General features: G+C 38.6%; 1 protein-coding gene across 1 annotated transcript; it reads left to right on the top strand.

Moving 5' to 3' along the window:
- Positions 1-14,693: 14,693 nt before the first annotated feature.
- Positions 14,694-16,171, top strand: LOC142168167 (uncharacterized). The gene is made up of 4 exons (XM_075228829.1): positions 14,694-14,759; positions 15,124-15,569; positions 15,740-15,926; positions 16,019-16,171. The coding sequence occupies exons 1-4, from the start codon at positions 14,694-14,696 to the stop codon at positions 16,169-16,171; spliced, it is 852 nt and encodes a 283-aa protein (XP_075084930.1).
- Positions 16,172-16,215: the final 44 nt, after the last annotated feature.

The raw sequence follows: 16,215 nt of genomic DNA, 5'->3' as shown, positions 1-16,215 counted from the left end.
GTGCCAAAAGCTATGATCTTTACACAATTCCTCAAAAATCAACAAAAGTCAACCCCGAGCTCGCCTAGGCGAAATCCGGGTCCAAGGGTAGATTCTGACTACCCACAACCCCACAAGTCTTTACATGTATTTTGTTTCAAAATGTGAGTCCAAATCGACTATCAAGACTCATTCTCATTTTTCAAAATATAGACAATGTTTCTCAAAATTTCATTTTGATTCTCATAATTTTGATGTTAAAACTCACATATAATCATGTAAAATAGTTGAAAATTGAACAAAATCACTTACCCAATGATTGTAGATTAAAACCCCTCTTCAACATTGCCTCATATCGAGTCTAGGGTTCAAAGATGTGAAAATGACACTAAAATCACGTCTCTTAGCTTTTATATCCAGTCGCAATTGCGACCTGGGGTTCACATTTGCGTACCCCAAAGAAATTATCGCAATAAAAAAATGCCTCACATCCCTGCTACAGTCGCAAATGCGACATTATGTTCGCAAATGCGAACGATAGACATTTCGCAAATACAACCTATGTGATCGCAAATGCGACCTATGTGATCGCAAATGCGAACTCTTGGTTCGCAAATGCGAACCTAGCAGACTTCAGTCTAATATCACATATTTGTCCTATATCTCACAAATGTGAGACTTACTACAACACATGATCAAAACCAACAACTAAAACTCTTTCAAACACTTTGGAATGCATCTGAAACTCACCCGAGCCCTCAGGGCTCAAACCCAACCATCAACACAAGCCTAAAAATATGACACGAACTCGCTCGCACGATCAAATCATTAAAATAACACCCGAAACCACGAATCGGACCTCCAAAACACATGAAATCAACATGAAACTCAAGAACTTCTAAAAACACAATCACGCGTCTGATACCTATCAAATCAACTCATAATGACGCCAAACTTTGCGTATGAGTTCCAAATGACAAAATGGACCTGTTCTATCCCGAGATAGAAATCCAAACCCGATAGCTATGAAGTCAACCTACGGTCAAATTTTTTAAAATTCTAAGCTTTTAAATTACCAACTTTCTGCAAAATATTATAAATCAACTTACGGACCTCCGAATTCGATTATGGGCATACACCCAAGTCCAAAATAATGATACGAATCCATCGGAGCCATCAAAACACCGTTCCGGGATCATTTCCATAAAAGACAAATCTCGGTCCACATATTCAACTTAAGCTTCTAAAGTGAGAATCACTCATCCAAAAATTTGAACCCATAGGATCTCTGGCGACCTAGGGTTAGGTCTGGCGACAGGCGACGTGAGAAAAAAGACGAAGCTTATGTAGACCTTCGATGGCTTCTTCGGCTATTGGCCAGCCACCTAATAGGGCTGGTCAGTTGTCCACACCACCCCCACAACCCATAATAGTTACAAACACTAATCCTACCCAGAATTATGCAAAACGTCTTCAACCTATAACATTAAATGTGCCTATGCAGCGTCTGCCCCACGTAACTCTAAAACATATCGAATATCTTCATGGTGAACCAGTAGTGTGTTGGAAGAAGTAGGAGGTGCGCCAATCTAGTGCACAACAGGGATTGCACTTAGCAGTATTGGGTAAATTTTCATATGGTACGCCTGCTATTCAAGAATTACGTAAGAATATTCCTATACAGTGTGAGTTAAAGGGTCCTTGCTCAATTAGATTAATTGAAGACAGTCATGTCCTTATTAAGCTATCATTAATAGAGGATTATATCCATTTATTATCAAATCCCGCTTATTATTTGAAAATACAAGGGGAGACGTGGCAGATGAGGTGTACAAAGTGAAATCCTTGGTGGAAACCTAAGGAAGAAACTCCAGTTCTTATTGCTTGGATCTCTTTTCAAGACTTGCCTCCTAATTTCTTTGGAAAATATTGTGTTTTCATTGGCAAGTGTTGTAGGAAACCATTACATGTTGACTTAGCCACACAAAATGGTACACGACCTAGTTGTGCCAAGGTAAAGATAGAGGTGAATTCGTTATCAAACTTCCCTCAATGAATCAAGATTATGAAGGAGAAGGATGAAACTGGTCCTGAAGAATCTAAGTGGATCTAAATTAGGTATGATTATATGCTTAAGTACTATAAGAATTTCAAGAAGCAAGGTCACAAGGAAAGTGAGTGTTGGGTAGCTAATCCAGAGCTTAGGAAGGTGGATGAGGAAGTGGATGAAAATAATAGAAAGAAATTGATTGGAACGACTGCAGCTAGTACTAAACTATTGATTAGAGGGAAGGTTGTAGGGAAACCTTTAAATCCTACTCTAAGACAAGACTAGATGCAAAGAAGGAAAAATAAATATCAAAGAGACATGAGAGGTTATATTATAGAAGAGGCAGCTAGGAAACATATGGTTAATGTCGAAGGCAAAGGCAAGGATCAAGTGGTTGCAACAAAGAATTCATTTGATGTGCTAGCTGTAGAGGAGGAAAATAAAAATGCTATGGTGGTGTTTGAGACACGGGACCAAACTCTAGGGCAAAAAGAGGCTACAACAACTAGGAAAGATGCTACAAATCCTAGTGGTTCTGGGATTCAAATTGCGGCTAAGGGAGCAACACCTAATCCTCCTATTACTGGGATTGGGGAGAATAAAAATAAGGAGAGAACAGTTGACTGGGTTGCTAGAAGGTTTGGAACGAGTAATGAATCTTTGAATGTCAATACAAATCAATCTTGTCCAGAGGTACCTCCACACGCTATTGATGATAGCTTAAGGGGAATTGGAACAACTGATGCAACAAGCAATAGAGGCACATCATGGGGAGAAGAAGTTAAAAAGATGAAGGTAAACAATAATGCAGATAAGAATGCTCACAACAATGATCATGCAAAGAAGTCTGGCATAATAGATTCATAAGCTACTGTAAACCCTATGATGTAGGAAACTAGGGTTGAAGCTCTTGATCAAACCATAATACAGAACACTGAAGAATCAACTGGAGTAGGTGCAGGGTCATTTGTAGAAGCTACAATCAATGAGGGTGCAGGTGAAGAAGCTACAGGGAAGGAGAAAGGCAATGGAACGGTAAACCTTAGTAACACTGCCCTATGAGTGCTGCGGATTGGCAGACCGGAGGCGGGAATAGAGGGTTGTTTGGTATTGTGTTGTATGGGATGCTTGGTAAGGAAGAGTAAAATGCACGAACGATTGGGGTATACAACGGTATACTTTATTGGAAGAGTATACCACTATATTTAAGGAAGGCCATAGTTCGGGTGAGTTTCGGAGCGAAATGAGATACTTAGTCCCAAAGTTGGAAGTTTAAATTCGAAGAGTTGACCATAGTTTGACTTTTGTGTAGACGACTCCGGAATGGAGTGTTGCTTGTTCTAATAGTGATTTTGGACTTAAGAGCGTGTCCGAATATTGATTTGGAGGTCTGTATACCCACCCCCCCCCCATCGCAAATGTGAACTCTTGGTTCACAAATACGAACCTAGAAGACTTCAGTCTAATATCGCTAATTCGATCTATATCTCGCAAATGCGAGACCTACAACACATAATCAAAACCAACCACTAAAGCTCTTGAAAACACACTGGAACGCGTCTGAAACTTACCCCGGCCCTTGGGGCTCCAAACCAAAAATCAACACAAGTCTAAAAACATGACACAAATTTGCTCGTGTGATCAAATAATCAAAATAACATCCGAAACCATGAATCGGACCTCCAAAACACATGAAATCAGCATGAAACTCAAGAACTTCTAAAACTACAACCGCATGTCAAATACCTATCAAATCAACTCGGAATGATGCCAAACTTTGCGGATGAGTTCCAAATGACAAAATGGACCTATTCCAAGTTCTGAGATAAAAATCCAAACATGATAGCTATGAATTCAACCTAGAGTCAAAATTATCAAAATTCTAACCTTTTAAATTACCAACTTTCGGAAAAATAACACAAATCAACTTACGGGCCTTCGAATTCGATTTCGGGCATACACTTAAGCCCAAAAATACGATACGAACCAATTGGAGCAATCAAAATACTGTACCGAGATCGTTTCCACAAAATGCATACCTCGGTCCACATTTTCAACTTAAGCTTCTAAAGTGAGAATCACTCATCCAAAAATTTGAACCTATAAGATCTCTGGAGACCTAGGGGTAGCTCTGGTGATAGGCGACGTGAGAAGAAAGACAAAGCTTGTGCAAGCCTTCGATGGCTTCTCTGCTCACTGGCCAGCCACCTACTGGGGCTGGTCAGTCGTCCATACAACTCCCACAGCCTATAATAGCTAATACAAACCATAGTCCACACAACCCCCATGCAGCCACTGCCCCACGTAACTATAAAACCTATCGAATATCTTCATGGTGAACCAATAGTGCATTGGAAGAAACATGAGGTGTGTCAATCCATTGCACAACAAGGATTGTACTTTGCAGTATTAGGTAAATTTTCATATGGTAAGCCTGTTATTCAAGAATTACATAAGAATATCCCAATATAGTGTGAGTTAAAAGGTCCTCGCTCAATGGGATTAATTGAATATAGTCATGTCCTTATTAAGCTCTTATTAATGGATGATTATATCCATTTATTATAAAAGACCACTTATTATTTGAAAATACAAGGGGAGATGTGGCAGATGAGGTGTACAAAGTGGAATCCTTGGTGGAAACTTGAGGAAGAAACTCCAGTTGTTATTGCTTGGATCTCTTTTCAAGACTTGCCTCTTAATTTCTTTGGAAACGATTTTGTGTTTTAGTTGGCAAGTGTTGTAGGAAAGCCATTACATGTTGACTTAGCCACACAAAATGGTACACGACCTAGTTGTGCAAAAGAGAAGATGGAGGTGAATTTGTTATCAAAATCCCCTCAACGAATAAAGATTATGGAGGAGGAGGATGAAACTGGGCCTGAAGAATTTAAGTGGATCAAAATTAGGTATGATTATATGCCTAAGTACTGTAAGAATTGCAAGAAGCAAGGTCGCATGGATAGTGAGTGCTGGGTAGCTAATCCAGAGCTCAGGCAGGTGGAAGAGGAAGTAATGGATGAAAACAATGGAAAGGAATTGATTGGATATGCTGCAGCTAGTACTAAAGTATTGACTAGTGGGAAGGATGTCGGGATGCCTATAATTCCTTCTCCAAGACAAGACTTGATGCAAAGCAGGAAAAATAATTATCAAGGAGACATGATGTCACGACCCAAACCAATGGGCCGAGACGGGCACCCGGTACCTTGCTCAACCGAGTACCAACATAATGTATCTTTTCGTATCATACTATCATAGATAACTGAGCCGGGGAGACTGTCGTGAGATAAGTAGAATACAACATGAAATACCAACTTATACTTAAGACATACGGGCCTCTAAGACCAAAATAACCACTCGTACACTGAACATAGGCCGACAAGGCCATACAATCTTTTACGTAAATGGCCTCTATCTACAAACCTTTAAGAATACATAATTGTCAAAAAGGTAGGGACAGAGCCCCGCCATACCAAACAATACACATCTAAATCATATTGACCAAACAAGCAACTCCGAAGCAAATGGAGTGCACCAACATCTTTCGCTGAGTTGATCGCCTACTTGGAGGACTCTCGACCTGTCTATCAAGACCTGCGGGCATGAAACGCAGCGTCCCCAGGCAAAAGGGACATCAGTACAAATAATGTACCGAGTATGTAAGGAATGAAAATCAATAAATAATAGACATGAGAGAAACATGGAGTAAAAGACTCGACATGTATTTCTGCATAGCTCTGTGAATCATTTCATTTTTATAATGTCATGCATATGCGCATAAATGTCATACCATGCATGGGTATATGCATTCATAAAATCATCAAGCCTCCGAGGGCATGCCATCATATCATTTCGGCCACTATGGGCAACATAATCAACGTATACCAGCTGATCAGGTGGTGGTGCGTATATAACGCCGTAACCCTTTTCCATATCCCATATACATATAATATACATATATACGTGTATATAACGCCATCTGGTCATGGGTCAATGTACATGTATAAATGAATAAAATGCATATGAAATACGTCAATAAAATCTCTCGGAACGTAATAGGACCATTATGTCTTTTATTAAAGTCATGAAATAAACTTTTTCAATTTATGTATTTTCTGAGACCCATGAACAGATGATGGAATAATAAGACACATGGGGAATCAAAAATATAGACACCCCTATCATTTCTATGAATAGAGTCATTTATGAAAGTTGCGTATTTTGCTCGTTTCATTTGTATCATTTGGATCATGCCAAAAAGAAAGAAGGGATAGCCTTAACAAACCTGAGTCGATTCTATTGACAATCCTCTATCACACGTTAATTGCGACAAAACACGGAACAAGTCGTATGAAAAGCTCGAAGCAATCACGTTGCTATGCAAAGAAAATCTTGGCCGAACCTTTCCTTAAGAACTTAGCAACAACGTTGCTATGTTCCTTGGATTAGAAAGTGATCTGAATTGTAACGTTTCTATGTGCTTGGCTGAAACTCTCTTAAGAGATTTGAAAGTGACTTGAATTAGGAAGTTATCTTTAACTCTCAGGTAGGCCCACATTTCAAGGCTTTGGTGTCACATAAATCATTTAAATGTGCCACCTCCCAATCTTCTTTAATAGTCATTAAAGATTAAAGGGGTGTTGCCATATGGTGGGCGGGGCTAAGTTTATCCAAAGTCTTTAATTAATTACCCACAAATCCTTAATTAACTAGTTAATTTCCCCATTAACCAATATTTAACCAATTATCCACATAATTAAGAATTACTCACTTTTAACATACCTTATACACCTTACTATCATAGTCATGTGGTACCTTGTATGGTACTAGTTCATAAATACCGGGTATTATAGCTCGGACCATATTTTATCCCAAATTATCAAATTTTGATGAAACTCATTTTCTTTGATTCTTTTACCCTTTCACCATCACGAATTTACTCATCATTTGTTTGAAATTGCACAATACTTATAATCTCCAAATAATCTTGTCCTTCAATTGATGTCAATTATCTTATGACAAATTCAGCGTACAATATTACAGGATGTAACATCGTCGTAACAAATTACTGCGGAGCGTAATATAGTCGTAATAAATTATTGCGGAGCGTAACATCGACGTAATAATGCGAGGCATAACATCATTCCCCCCTTTGGAACATTCGTCCTTGAATGTTGACTGATGCACTTATCATTTTCATAACCTATGTCTTCTGAATACTTTAGTATTCTCTCCTTGCCATCTAGGCAATTGTTTTGTAAATAAATCCAAAGGCCAAGGCATTCCCCCTCTAGGCCTCTTTCTCATACCACGACTTGTGGTCGGAATCCTTCTAATCTCGTAACTGTTGCTACCTTCTATCATGCAGCCTGTATGACTTTGCCTATGCGACTCTTCTCTCCTTTTTCCTCCAGCTTTTAGCCAATCTCTAGGCCTCATTTTGTGAACATATATAAAATTATGACAAGCTGTCCTTCTGGGCGTCTATGGCTTTACTACATCTAAGTAGGTCCCTCATTGTTACTGAGGTCTGCTACCAAACTCCAGGTTACTCTCGTTGCTTATCCCATATATATAAATCTAAGTCCTTTAATGCTTCCCCATTACTATTCATCTTAAGTATGACGGCCTGATCGCATCTCATACTGTTGAACGTTTATCCATCTATTGTTGATTCACCTTAATGTTGATCCATCATCTACCATTGATAACTTGACCTCTTATGTAACACTGCCGCTAGGGCTCACGTCTTATCGGGGACATCTAGAGTAATTAGATTGTTCCACCTAGGGGTGATATTATACTTCCATAACTGTACTTTATAGTATTCCAATGCGATTCGCCTTACATGGGTATTTTAATCCCGTACAATTCATGAAATCCTCTTCAAGTCATTACTCAATCGAAGGCCCAAACGTCATCCTTTATCTATCGTAATCACACCTTCATACTACTACCAGGGTAGTATTTCACCTTTTTCTAAATGCTACTAGTCTTAGACTCCTTTGAGTTCATTCAGGCTATACTGAGCTTTCTATAACTTAGAGAAACCATCATCTCTCTTGTTTGCACTGGCTTAATCCCTAGGACATCCATTTTCGCCACCTTCTTACTTGCCTTTTCTTATCCTTACTCCTGTCTTCCTAAAACCTTGTCGCTTTACCATACTTTACCTTGCAACCTACACATATCTATTTATATTATTCACAGCCTTCCTTTAACTTTCTTGCACCATAGATTTCCTTGTGTTATTCTGAAACATCAAGCGAGACATCACATCGTTTCTAACTCTTCTTTGCTCTCTTAACTAAGCCTCTCGATACCTAGAAACCATAGGCTGGAAGATATGCCACTGACGATGCTGCTACCATTCCTAGATATTGAATCCCAACACTTCTAGCCTTCTATATGAAGTATGGATTATTCATAACCTTCTGCACCTGAGTATCTCGTACATTGTTCATCTTTACTTTACTTACCTTAAAATATCGCACCACATCTTCAATCTCTTTCATGACTTCCCTTCCACATAGGTATAATTTACATCCATGACTTGAAGCTCTATTATAACACTTGCACCTCAGGTGCATACACAATTCGGTGGGAGTTTCATACTGACTTCTTATGAGGCTGGTACTCTTCTAACTGGCTTTATCGTAGAGCCGTTATAGAATATGGCTGTTGTACTATCTCTCTTGCACCTCTGATATTAAGAGTGATTCCACTATGTTCTCAATCATGATTTCTATAATTTTCTGGGTCCAATAATCAGACTACCGATTTACTTAGTTGATGGAACTCTTTAGTTTCCTCTTCCTTTTGATCAGCCTTTATGTAGGCTTAAGCTATCTTCCGATCTGCGGCTCATGGTATTAGTTATTACTTTAGCCCTTCATGGACGCTATGGAATAACCATACAATATTCTAACAATTCAATCCTTTGTTTATGACTTGGGCCTAATTCTTTCTTTTAACTTATACCAGAGTCTTCTACGACTTGTATGATTGTCAACATTTATGTTGCATGGATAATATCCGAAATATTAAGTGCATTCATAACGTAACTTACTCTGGATCACTGATCGAATAATTCCTTTCATTCCTTCTCCACTTTCTTTAAATGTAAGCAATTACTTTTCCTGGTCGTTTTGCCACTTGTTGCATGCATACTTAGTTTATCTTAGTTCCTACACATGCCGAAAGATTCGTGCAACTCATATGATCTCGAATAATACTTTTGATTTTTCTTCCCATTCTTTAGCCACGGTAAGTGACACTTTCTCATGGAGTGCATACAATGTTGTAGTAAGACTGTTTTTTTTACATGACCATTTCCTCTTTAGGTCACTGTGCTTAGCTTGAAGCCTTCTTCCTTATTTCCTCAGCTAGTCTTTCGTTGTAGTATTTAGGGAGACCTTCTAGCTCTTGTAAAGTTACAAGCTTATCATATCGTATACTTGACGAAACTTTTGATGTTCTTCCTCGCCTATAATTATCCGTAGTTACTTATTTCCACGCCCTTATGCTTGTAGGGTTGCTCCTGAACTGAAGTTTTGACTGTCGTCCCAGTGAGACTATCTTTTATTTCCATAACATTCATATGGTACCTTTAACTACCCTAACTCTTGTCTGAATATATCTCAAGGGTCACGATGTCGTATATGCAAGACTGAATTCCCATGTTGGGGTTCACTATGTTTATCTTGCACGATCTGTTGATTTGTCTGTAACCTCTTGTCTAGCCATAACTAGACTATTCCTGAATCAACTACTAACTACTCACTCGTTGGTCCATTCCCATATATTAATATTCCGCGTAATCTTTCTTGGGTTATTTACTTTGTCCTAACCTGCGTCTCGCACTGGCTCCTTATCTATTAATAATATCTCGGGCATGAATCCTTACTTCCTCTCCTTGGCGTCGTGTTTGCATAATGTTCTGGAATTGTTGCATATCTGTAGGATTTGAATGAGTGCAATCTCATCCCTTTCTCATTTTTATCGCATTCTCCCTTTACTATTTCGTAGTTACTAAAACCACTTAATTATGACTTAATGCCACATCACTCCATATTCTCCCATTTAGGGGAGTACTATGAATTGGAGCTACGATGATCTACATATAGATGTTTTACCTATTCATCTTTGGCATCTTTTCACATTATCGATGATCCTTACTCTCCTCGCGGTAATCCTTCTGTACCAAGGATAACGAAATTCCTCACATGGTGACACTTAGCGTAACTAGCATACATAGTCCCTTAAGCTTAACTTTACTCACCTAGCTTGCTTTAGGGAAGTGTTTTCCTGAATGACCATTCTCTGAATTCCTCATGAATCTTGTTTTGTTGTGCATTCTATTATCGCCGGAATGCAAATCTGAAATTCTCATGACGCTGACTATTATCAAATCACTTAGCCCCTAATTCATGTTTAGTTTATCTTGTTCACCAGCCCATACTGATTTCTATTACTCTAGGGTTTAACTCCCCTTTCTGGTAGTCACGTTGGAGTCACGAACTTATTTCTCGGAATCAGGATATGATTGTATAGCCTATACTCTTTTGTTGTCTTAAGGCCTGTCACCTCTCGTCTCTTCCCTCACTTGGCTATAGATTCTGTAATATTGTCATCTTTTTTATCTACTATTGTCATCCATGTATCATATCTTACTCATAATGCTTCATTAATTCTCTTCTTATTTCCCGCTAACATTTATGACCTCGAACAAGACATTCTTTTGCTTTTAGCTCCCTTTGCTCCATCCATTGGCTCTTCGGGTTGCCTAACATTCTTTCTTTACTAGGGACGGGAGCCATACTAAGGTAATATTTATTCATTCTAATATTCCAGTGCCTGTCTTTGAACATTCTAGTATTCATATCTGGTTGTATTATTCTAGAGTGGACCATCTGAGCGTCTCACAAGGAGATCCATTAGTACATTTGCAATATCCCTCAGAAATGTCAACTAACGCAAACAACACACCCATCATTTTGGGTTACTCTAACCCCAACAGGATCCTGATATCCCGTCCTTCTCTTAAACCATATTTGTCAACTCCCATAGGGCATAACTAATATGGGTGTAGCTGATCGTACATACCTCTGTTGCCGTTGAAGGTAACTCAAAATGCTTATTTTTCTCTGCCTGAGTTGCAACTACTGATAATCTTCATTAATTGGGTGCCTCGTACCATTCTTCACCTTGCTTCTTTTACTTATTGAAACTTATATCTACCTCTTGAATATCTCATTGCTTTTCACCATATGGGTAGATATTCTTATCTTAAGGCTCCTTATTGGGTAGATATTCTTATCTTAAGGCTCCTTATCAAGAAGCTTACACACATGTTCTACTGAAAACTTCATATTTACTCATCATAAGCATCATGAGAAATCGAGTTCCTCTGACTCAACTCTTCCACAGCTATATCTCTTACCAACCGTCTTTCTGGATGTAGGCATTGTCGTATTATGAATAAGATAGAGTTTAGGAAATTAAGTTCTTACAACTGAGCTCTACCACACGATCTAGAGTAAGAAGAAAGAGTGACAGTCCTAACTGCCTTGTAGCCTCTTGCATATAAGTGTGGTGCAAAATACACCCATAAACAAGACTCTACTAGACACGGCATGTAGACTCTATAGGACAGAACTGCTTTCATACCACTTTTGTCACGACCCAAACCGATGGGCCACGACGAGCACCCGGTACCTTGCTCATCCGAGTACCAACATAACATATCTTTTTGTATCATACTATCATAGATAACTGAGCTGGGGAGACTGTCGTAAGATAAGTAGAATACAACATGAAATACCAACTTATACTTAAGACATACGGGCCTCTAAGGCCAAAATAACCACTCGTACACTGAACATAGGCCGACAAGGCCATACAATATTTTACGTACATGACCTCTGTCTAAAAATCTCTAAGAATACATAATTGTCATAAAGGTCAGGACAAAGCCCCGCCATACCAAACAATACACATCTAAATCATACTGACCAAACAAGCAACTCCGGAGCAAACGGAGTGCACCAACATCTTCATAACATCATCAAGCCTCTGAGGGCATCCCATCATATCATTTCGGCCACTGTGGGCAATATCATCAATGTATACCAGCTGATCAGGTGGTGGTGCGTATATACCGCCGTAACCTTTTTCCATATCCCATATACATATAATATACATATATAAGCGTATATAACTCCATCTGGTCATGGGTCAATGTACATGTATAAATGAATGAAATGCATATGAAATACGTCAATAAAATCTCTCGGAACGTAATAGGACCATTATGTCTTTGATTAAAGTCATGAAATAAACTTTTTCAATTTATGTATTTTCTGAGACCCATGAACAGATGATGGAATAATAAGACACATGGGGAATCAAAAATATAGACACCCCTAGCATTTCTATGAATAGATTCACTTATGAAAGTTGCGTATTTTGCTCGTTTCGTTTGTATCATTTAGATCATGCCAAAAACAAAGAAGGGATAACCTTAACATACCTGAGTCAATTCTCTTGACAATCCTCTATCACACGTTAATTGTGACAAAACACGGAACAAGTCGTATGAAAAGCTCGAAGCAATTACGTTGCTATGCAAAGAAAATTTTGGCCGAACCTTTCCTTAAGAACTTAGCAACAACGTTGCTATTTGGAAAGTGAATTGACGTTGCTATGTTCCTTTGATTAGAAAGTGGTCTGAATTGTAACGTTTCTATGTGCTTGGCTGAAACTCTTTTAAGAGATTAGAAAGTGACTTGAATTAGGAAGTTATCTTTAACTCTTAGGTAAGCCCACATTTCAAGTCTTTGGTATCACATAAATCATTTAAATGTGCCACCTCCCACTCTTCTTTAAGAGTCATTAAAGATTAAAGGGGTGCTGCCACGTGGGGGGTGGCTAAGTTTATCCAAAGTCTTTAATTAATTACCCACAAATCCTTAATTAACTAGTTAATTTCCCTATTAACTAATTATCCACATAATTAAGAATTATCTCAAATTACTTAAAATACTACTCGCTTTTAACATACCTTATACACCTTACTATCATAGTCATGTGGTACCTTGTATGGTACAAGTCCATAAATACCTGGTATTATAGCTCGGACCATATTTTATCCCAAATTATCAAATTTCGACGAAACTCATTTTCTTTGATTCCTTTACCCTTTCACCTTCACGAATTTACTCATCATTTGTTTGAAATTGCATAATACTTATAATCTCCAAATAATCCTGTCCTTGAACTGATGTCAACTATCTTACGATAAATTAAACATACAATATTACAGGGTGTAACATCGTCATAACAAATTACTGCAGAGTGTAACATCGTCATAATAAATTACTATGGATCATAACATCGACGTAATAATGCGAGGCGTAACACATGAGAGGTCATATTATAGAAGAGGCAGCTAGGAAACATGTGGTTAATGTCAAAGGCAAAGGCAAGGACCAAGTGGTTGCAATAAAGAATTCATTTGATGCGCTAGCTGGAGAGGAGGAAATTAACAATGATATGGTGGTGTTTGAGCCACAGGACCAAACTCTAGGGCAAAAGGAAGCTACAACAACTGGGAAAGAAGCTACAAATCCTAGTGGTTCTGGGATTCAAATTGCGGTTAAGGAGGCAAGACCTAATCCTTCTGTTACTGGGATTGGGGAGAATAAAAATAAGGAGAGAACAGTTGACTGGGTTGCTAGAAGGTTTGGAATGAGTAATAAATCTTTGAATGTCACTACAAATCAATCTTGTCAAGAGGTACCTCCACAAGCTATTGATGATAGATCAAGGGGAATTGGAACAACTGATGCAACAAGAAATAGAGGCACATCATGGGGTGAGGAAGTTGAAGAGATAGAGGTAAACAATGATACAGATAAGAATGCTCACAACAATGATCATGCAAAGCAGTCTGGCACAGTATATTCACAAGCTATAGTAAACCCTAGGATAGAGGAAACTAGGGTTGAAGCTCTTGATCAAACCATAATGCAGAACACAACAGAATCAACTGGAGTAGGTGCAGGGTCATTTGTAGAAGCTAAAATCAATGAGGGTATGGGTGAAGAAGCTACAGGGAAGGAGAAAGGCAATGGAACAGTAAACCCTAGTAACACTGACAAGGGTTTCTCTTCGACTGCAGCTCATGCGATGGATTGTAAGGGTGTAGAACAGGTTAACAAGGCTCCTATAATGGTCTTCGATGATACAGTGAGGTCAAATACCAAAACAATTGATGGTAACCCTAAGGAATCCAATGGAACAATAATTATAATTATTACTTCTATAGTAAACCGTAATCTAGGTTCAGTCTATGAATTGCAAATCAAGATGTTGCAGGAGGCTTTGGGAGTAATGGAACATCATAACCAAGGGTTGAAGGAGGTGACTAGGGTGTCAAAGGAGCATGCCATTGTTCCTAAGGCCTCAGATGCAATTGAGGCATTACCTGTGGCCTCTGCATTAGGAACTGGGCAGTCCATGCAACTTCAAACCAATGTCCCATTAAAGTCACCTAATCAAATACTAAATGACATTATCATCACAATGTGGCACCTGTGCAGCTTCAGAATGTAGTGGTAGGAACAAGGTGAAATTGAGGAAGAGTGAGAAGATTAATCTAATGCAGGCAATTTCAAGGCAGTTGCTAGAGATGCAGACATATCTCCAAGAGTTGCTGGCAGAAGTGGTAAGAAGGGCAAGACGCAGGGTCAAGTTAAAGAAGTACCTCAACCAACAAGAGTTATGCCGATGAGGGCAGTCCTAGTTACTAAATGATGCTCAAGGCCTTGATATGGAACATAAGGTCTGTTAAAACTCAATAGGACTTTCAAAGAATGATCAATATGAACATGGAACATGGATTCTTTGTGGTTGCTTTGATGGAACCTTTTTAGAACTCAAGATATATTCAAAGATGCAGAAGAAGACTTAATATGGCTACTGCTATGTCTAACATTAATGGAAAGATCTGGATTTTCTTTGATGTTATTGTAGTGTGGGAATTAGTGATGTAAATTGGACAGAAGTTGACTATAAAACTCTATCATCAGGATGTTGGCCAATACATCATGTGTACATTTGTATATGATAAATGTTCTTCACTTGAGAGGCTGAATTTGTGGGATAATCTATATTATCTTGCAAGTGATATGGATATACCTTGGGTTGTTGGTGGTGAATTCAATGTTGTGCTATATGAAGATGAGAAGATTGGGGGACTGCCAGTTCACCCTCCTGAATATAAAGACTTTTCTTTTTGTGTGAATTCTTGTGGGCTATTTGATTTAGGCTACAAAGGAAGTCCATTCACCTGGTGGAATGACAGGCTAAATGCTGAGTGTATCTTAAAGAGGCTGGATAGAGTTTTTTTGAACCTACCATTCAAGAATCTATTCCCTACTATTGATGTTGAACATCTCATTAGGACTGGCTCAGACCATGCTCCTCTATTCATGAGTTGTGGTGAACAAGCTACTAACTTCATCAAGCCTTTTAGGTTCCTAAACTTCTAGACTAAACATGAAACATTTAAGGAGGTGGTTAGGCAGAGTTGGATTGCTGATTTTATTGGTGTTCCATATCTCATGTTCAAGCAAAAACAAAAGAGGGTGAAGATTTCTCTATCTAAATTGAGAAAGGAGACATATTCAAACAACTTTCTATTAGGGAAGACATTATGAAGGTGAAGGAGATGCTTTTTGAAGAAGAACCTACAGTTGAGAATAGAGTGCTTCAAAAAGCACAAGCTGAATTGAAGAGGTACTTAAGCATTGAGGAGCAATACTGGAAGCAGAAGGCAGGGGTGACATTGTTTACTGAAGAAGACAGGAATACAAGCTTTTTCCACAATCATGTTAATGGAAAGAGACATAACTGCAATTGAAAAGAATACAAAAAAGGGATAGAGATTGGGTGGAAAGTTCTGCTGTTGTGGAATTCTACCAGAGGCAATTCACTAGAGAAGCGGATCCTCCTGACTTCATTCTACTAGACAATGTGCCAGCTATGGTAACTATGGAGCAGAATCTGGAATTATGTAGGTATCCTACTCTTGAAGAAGTCAAGGTTGTTGTGTTTGAACTAAGTGGGAGAGTATGAATGGTCCTGATTGATTCACTAGTATTTTCTATCAAATATATTGG

The sequence above is a fragment of the Nicotiana tabacum genome, chromosome 13 (assembly GCF_000715075.1).
Source record: "Nicotiana tabacum cultivar K326 chromosome 13, ASM71507v2, whole genome shotgun sequence".
NCBI lineage: Eukaryota > Viridiplantae > Streptophyta > Magnoliopsida > Solanales > Solanaceae > Nicotiana > Nicotiana tabacum.
The sequence above is the reverse complement of the archived record's forward strand: the minus strand, read 5'-3'. Positions and strand labels throughout refer to the sequence as shown.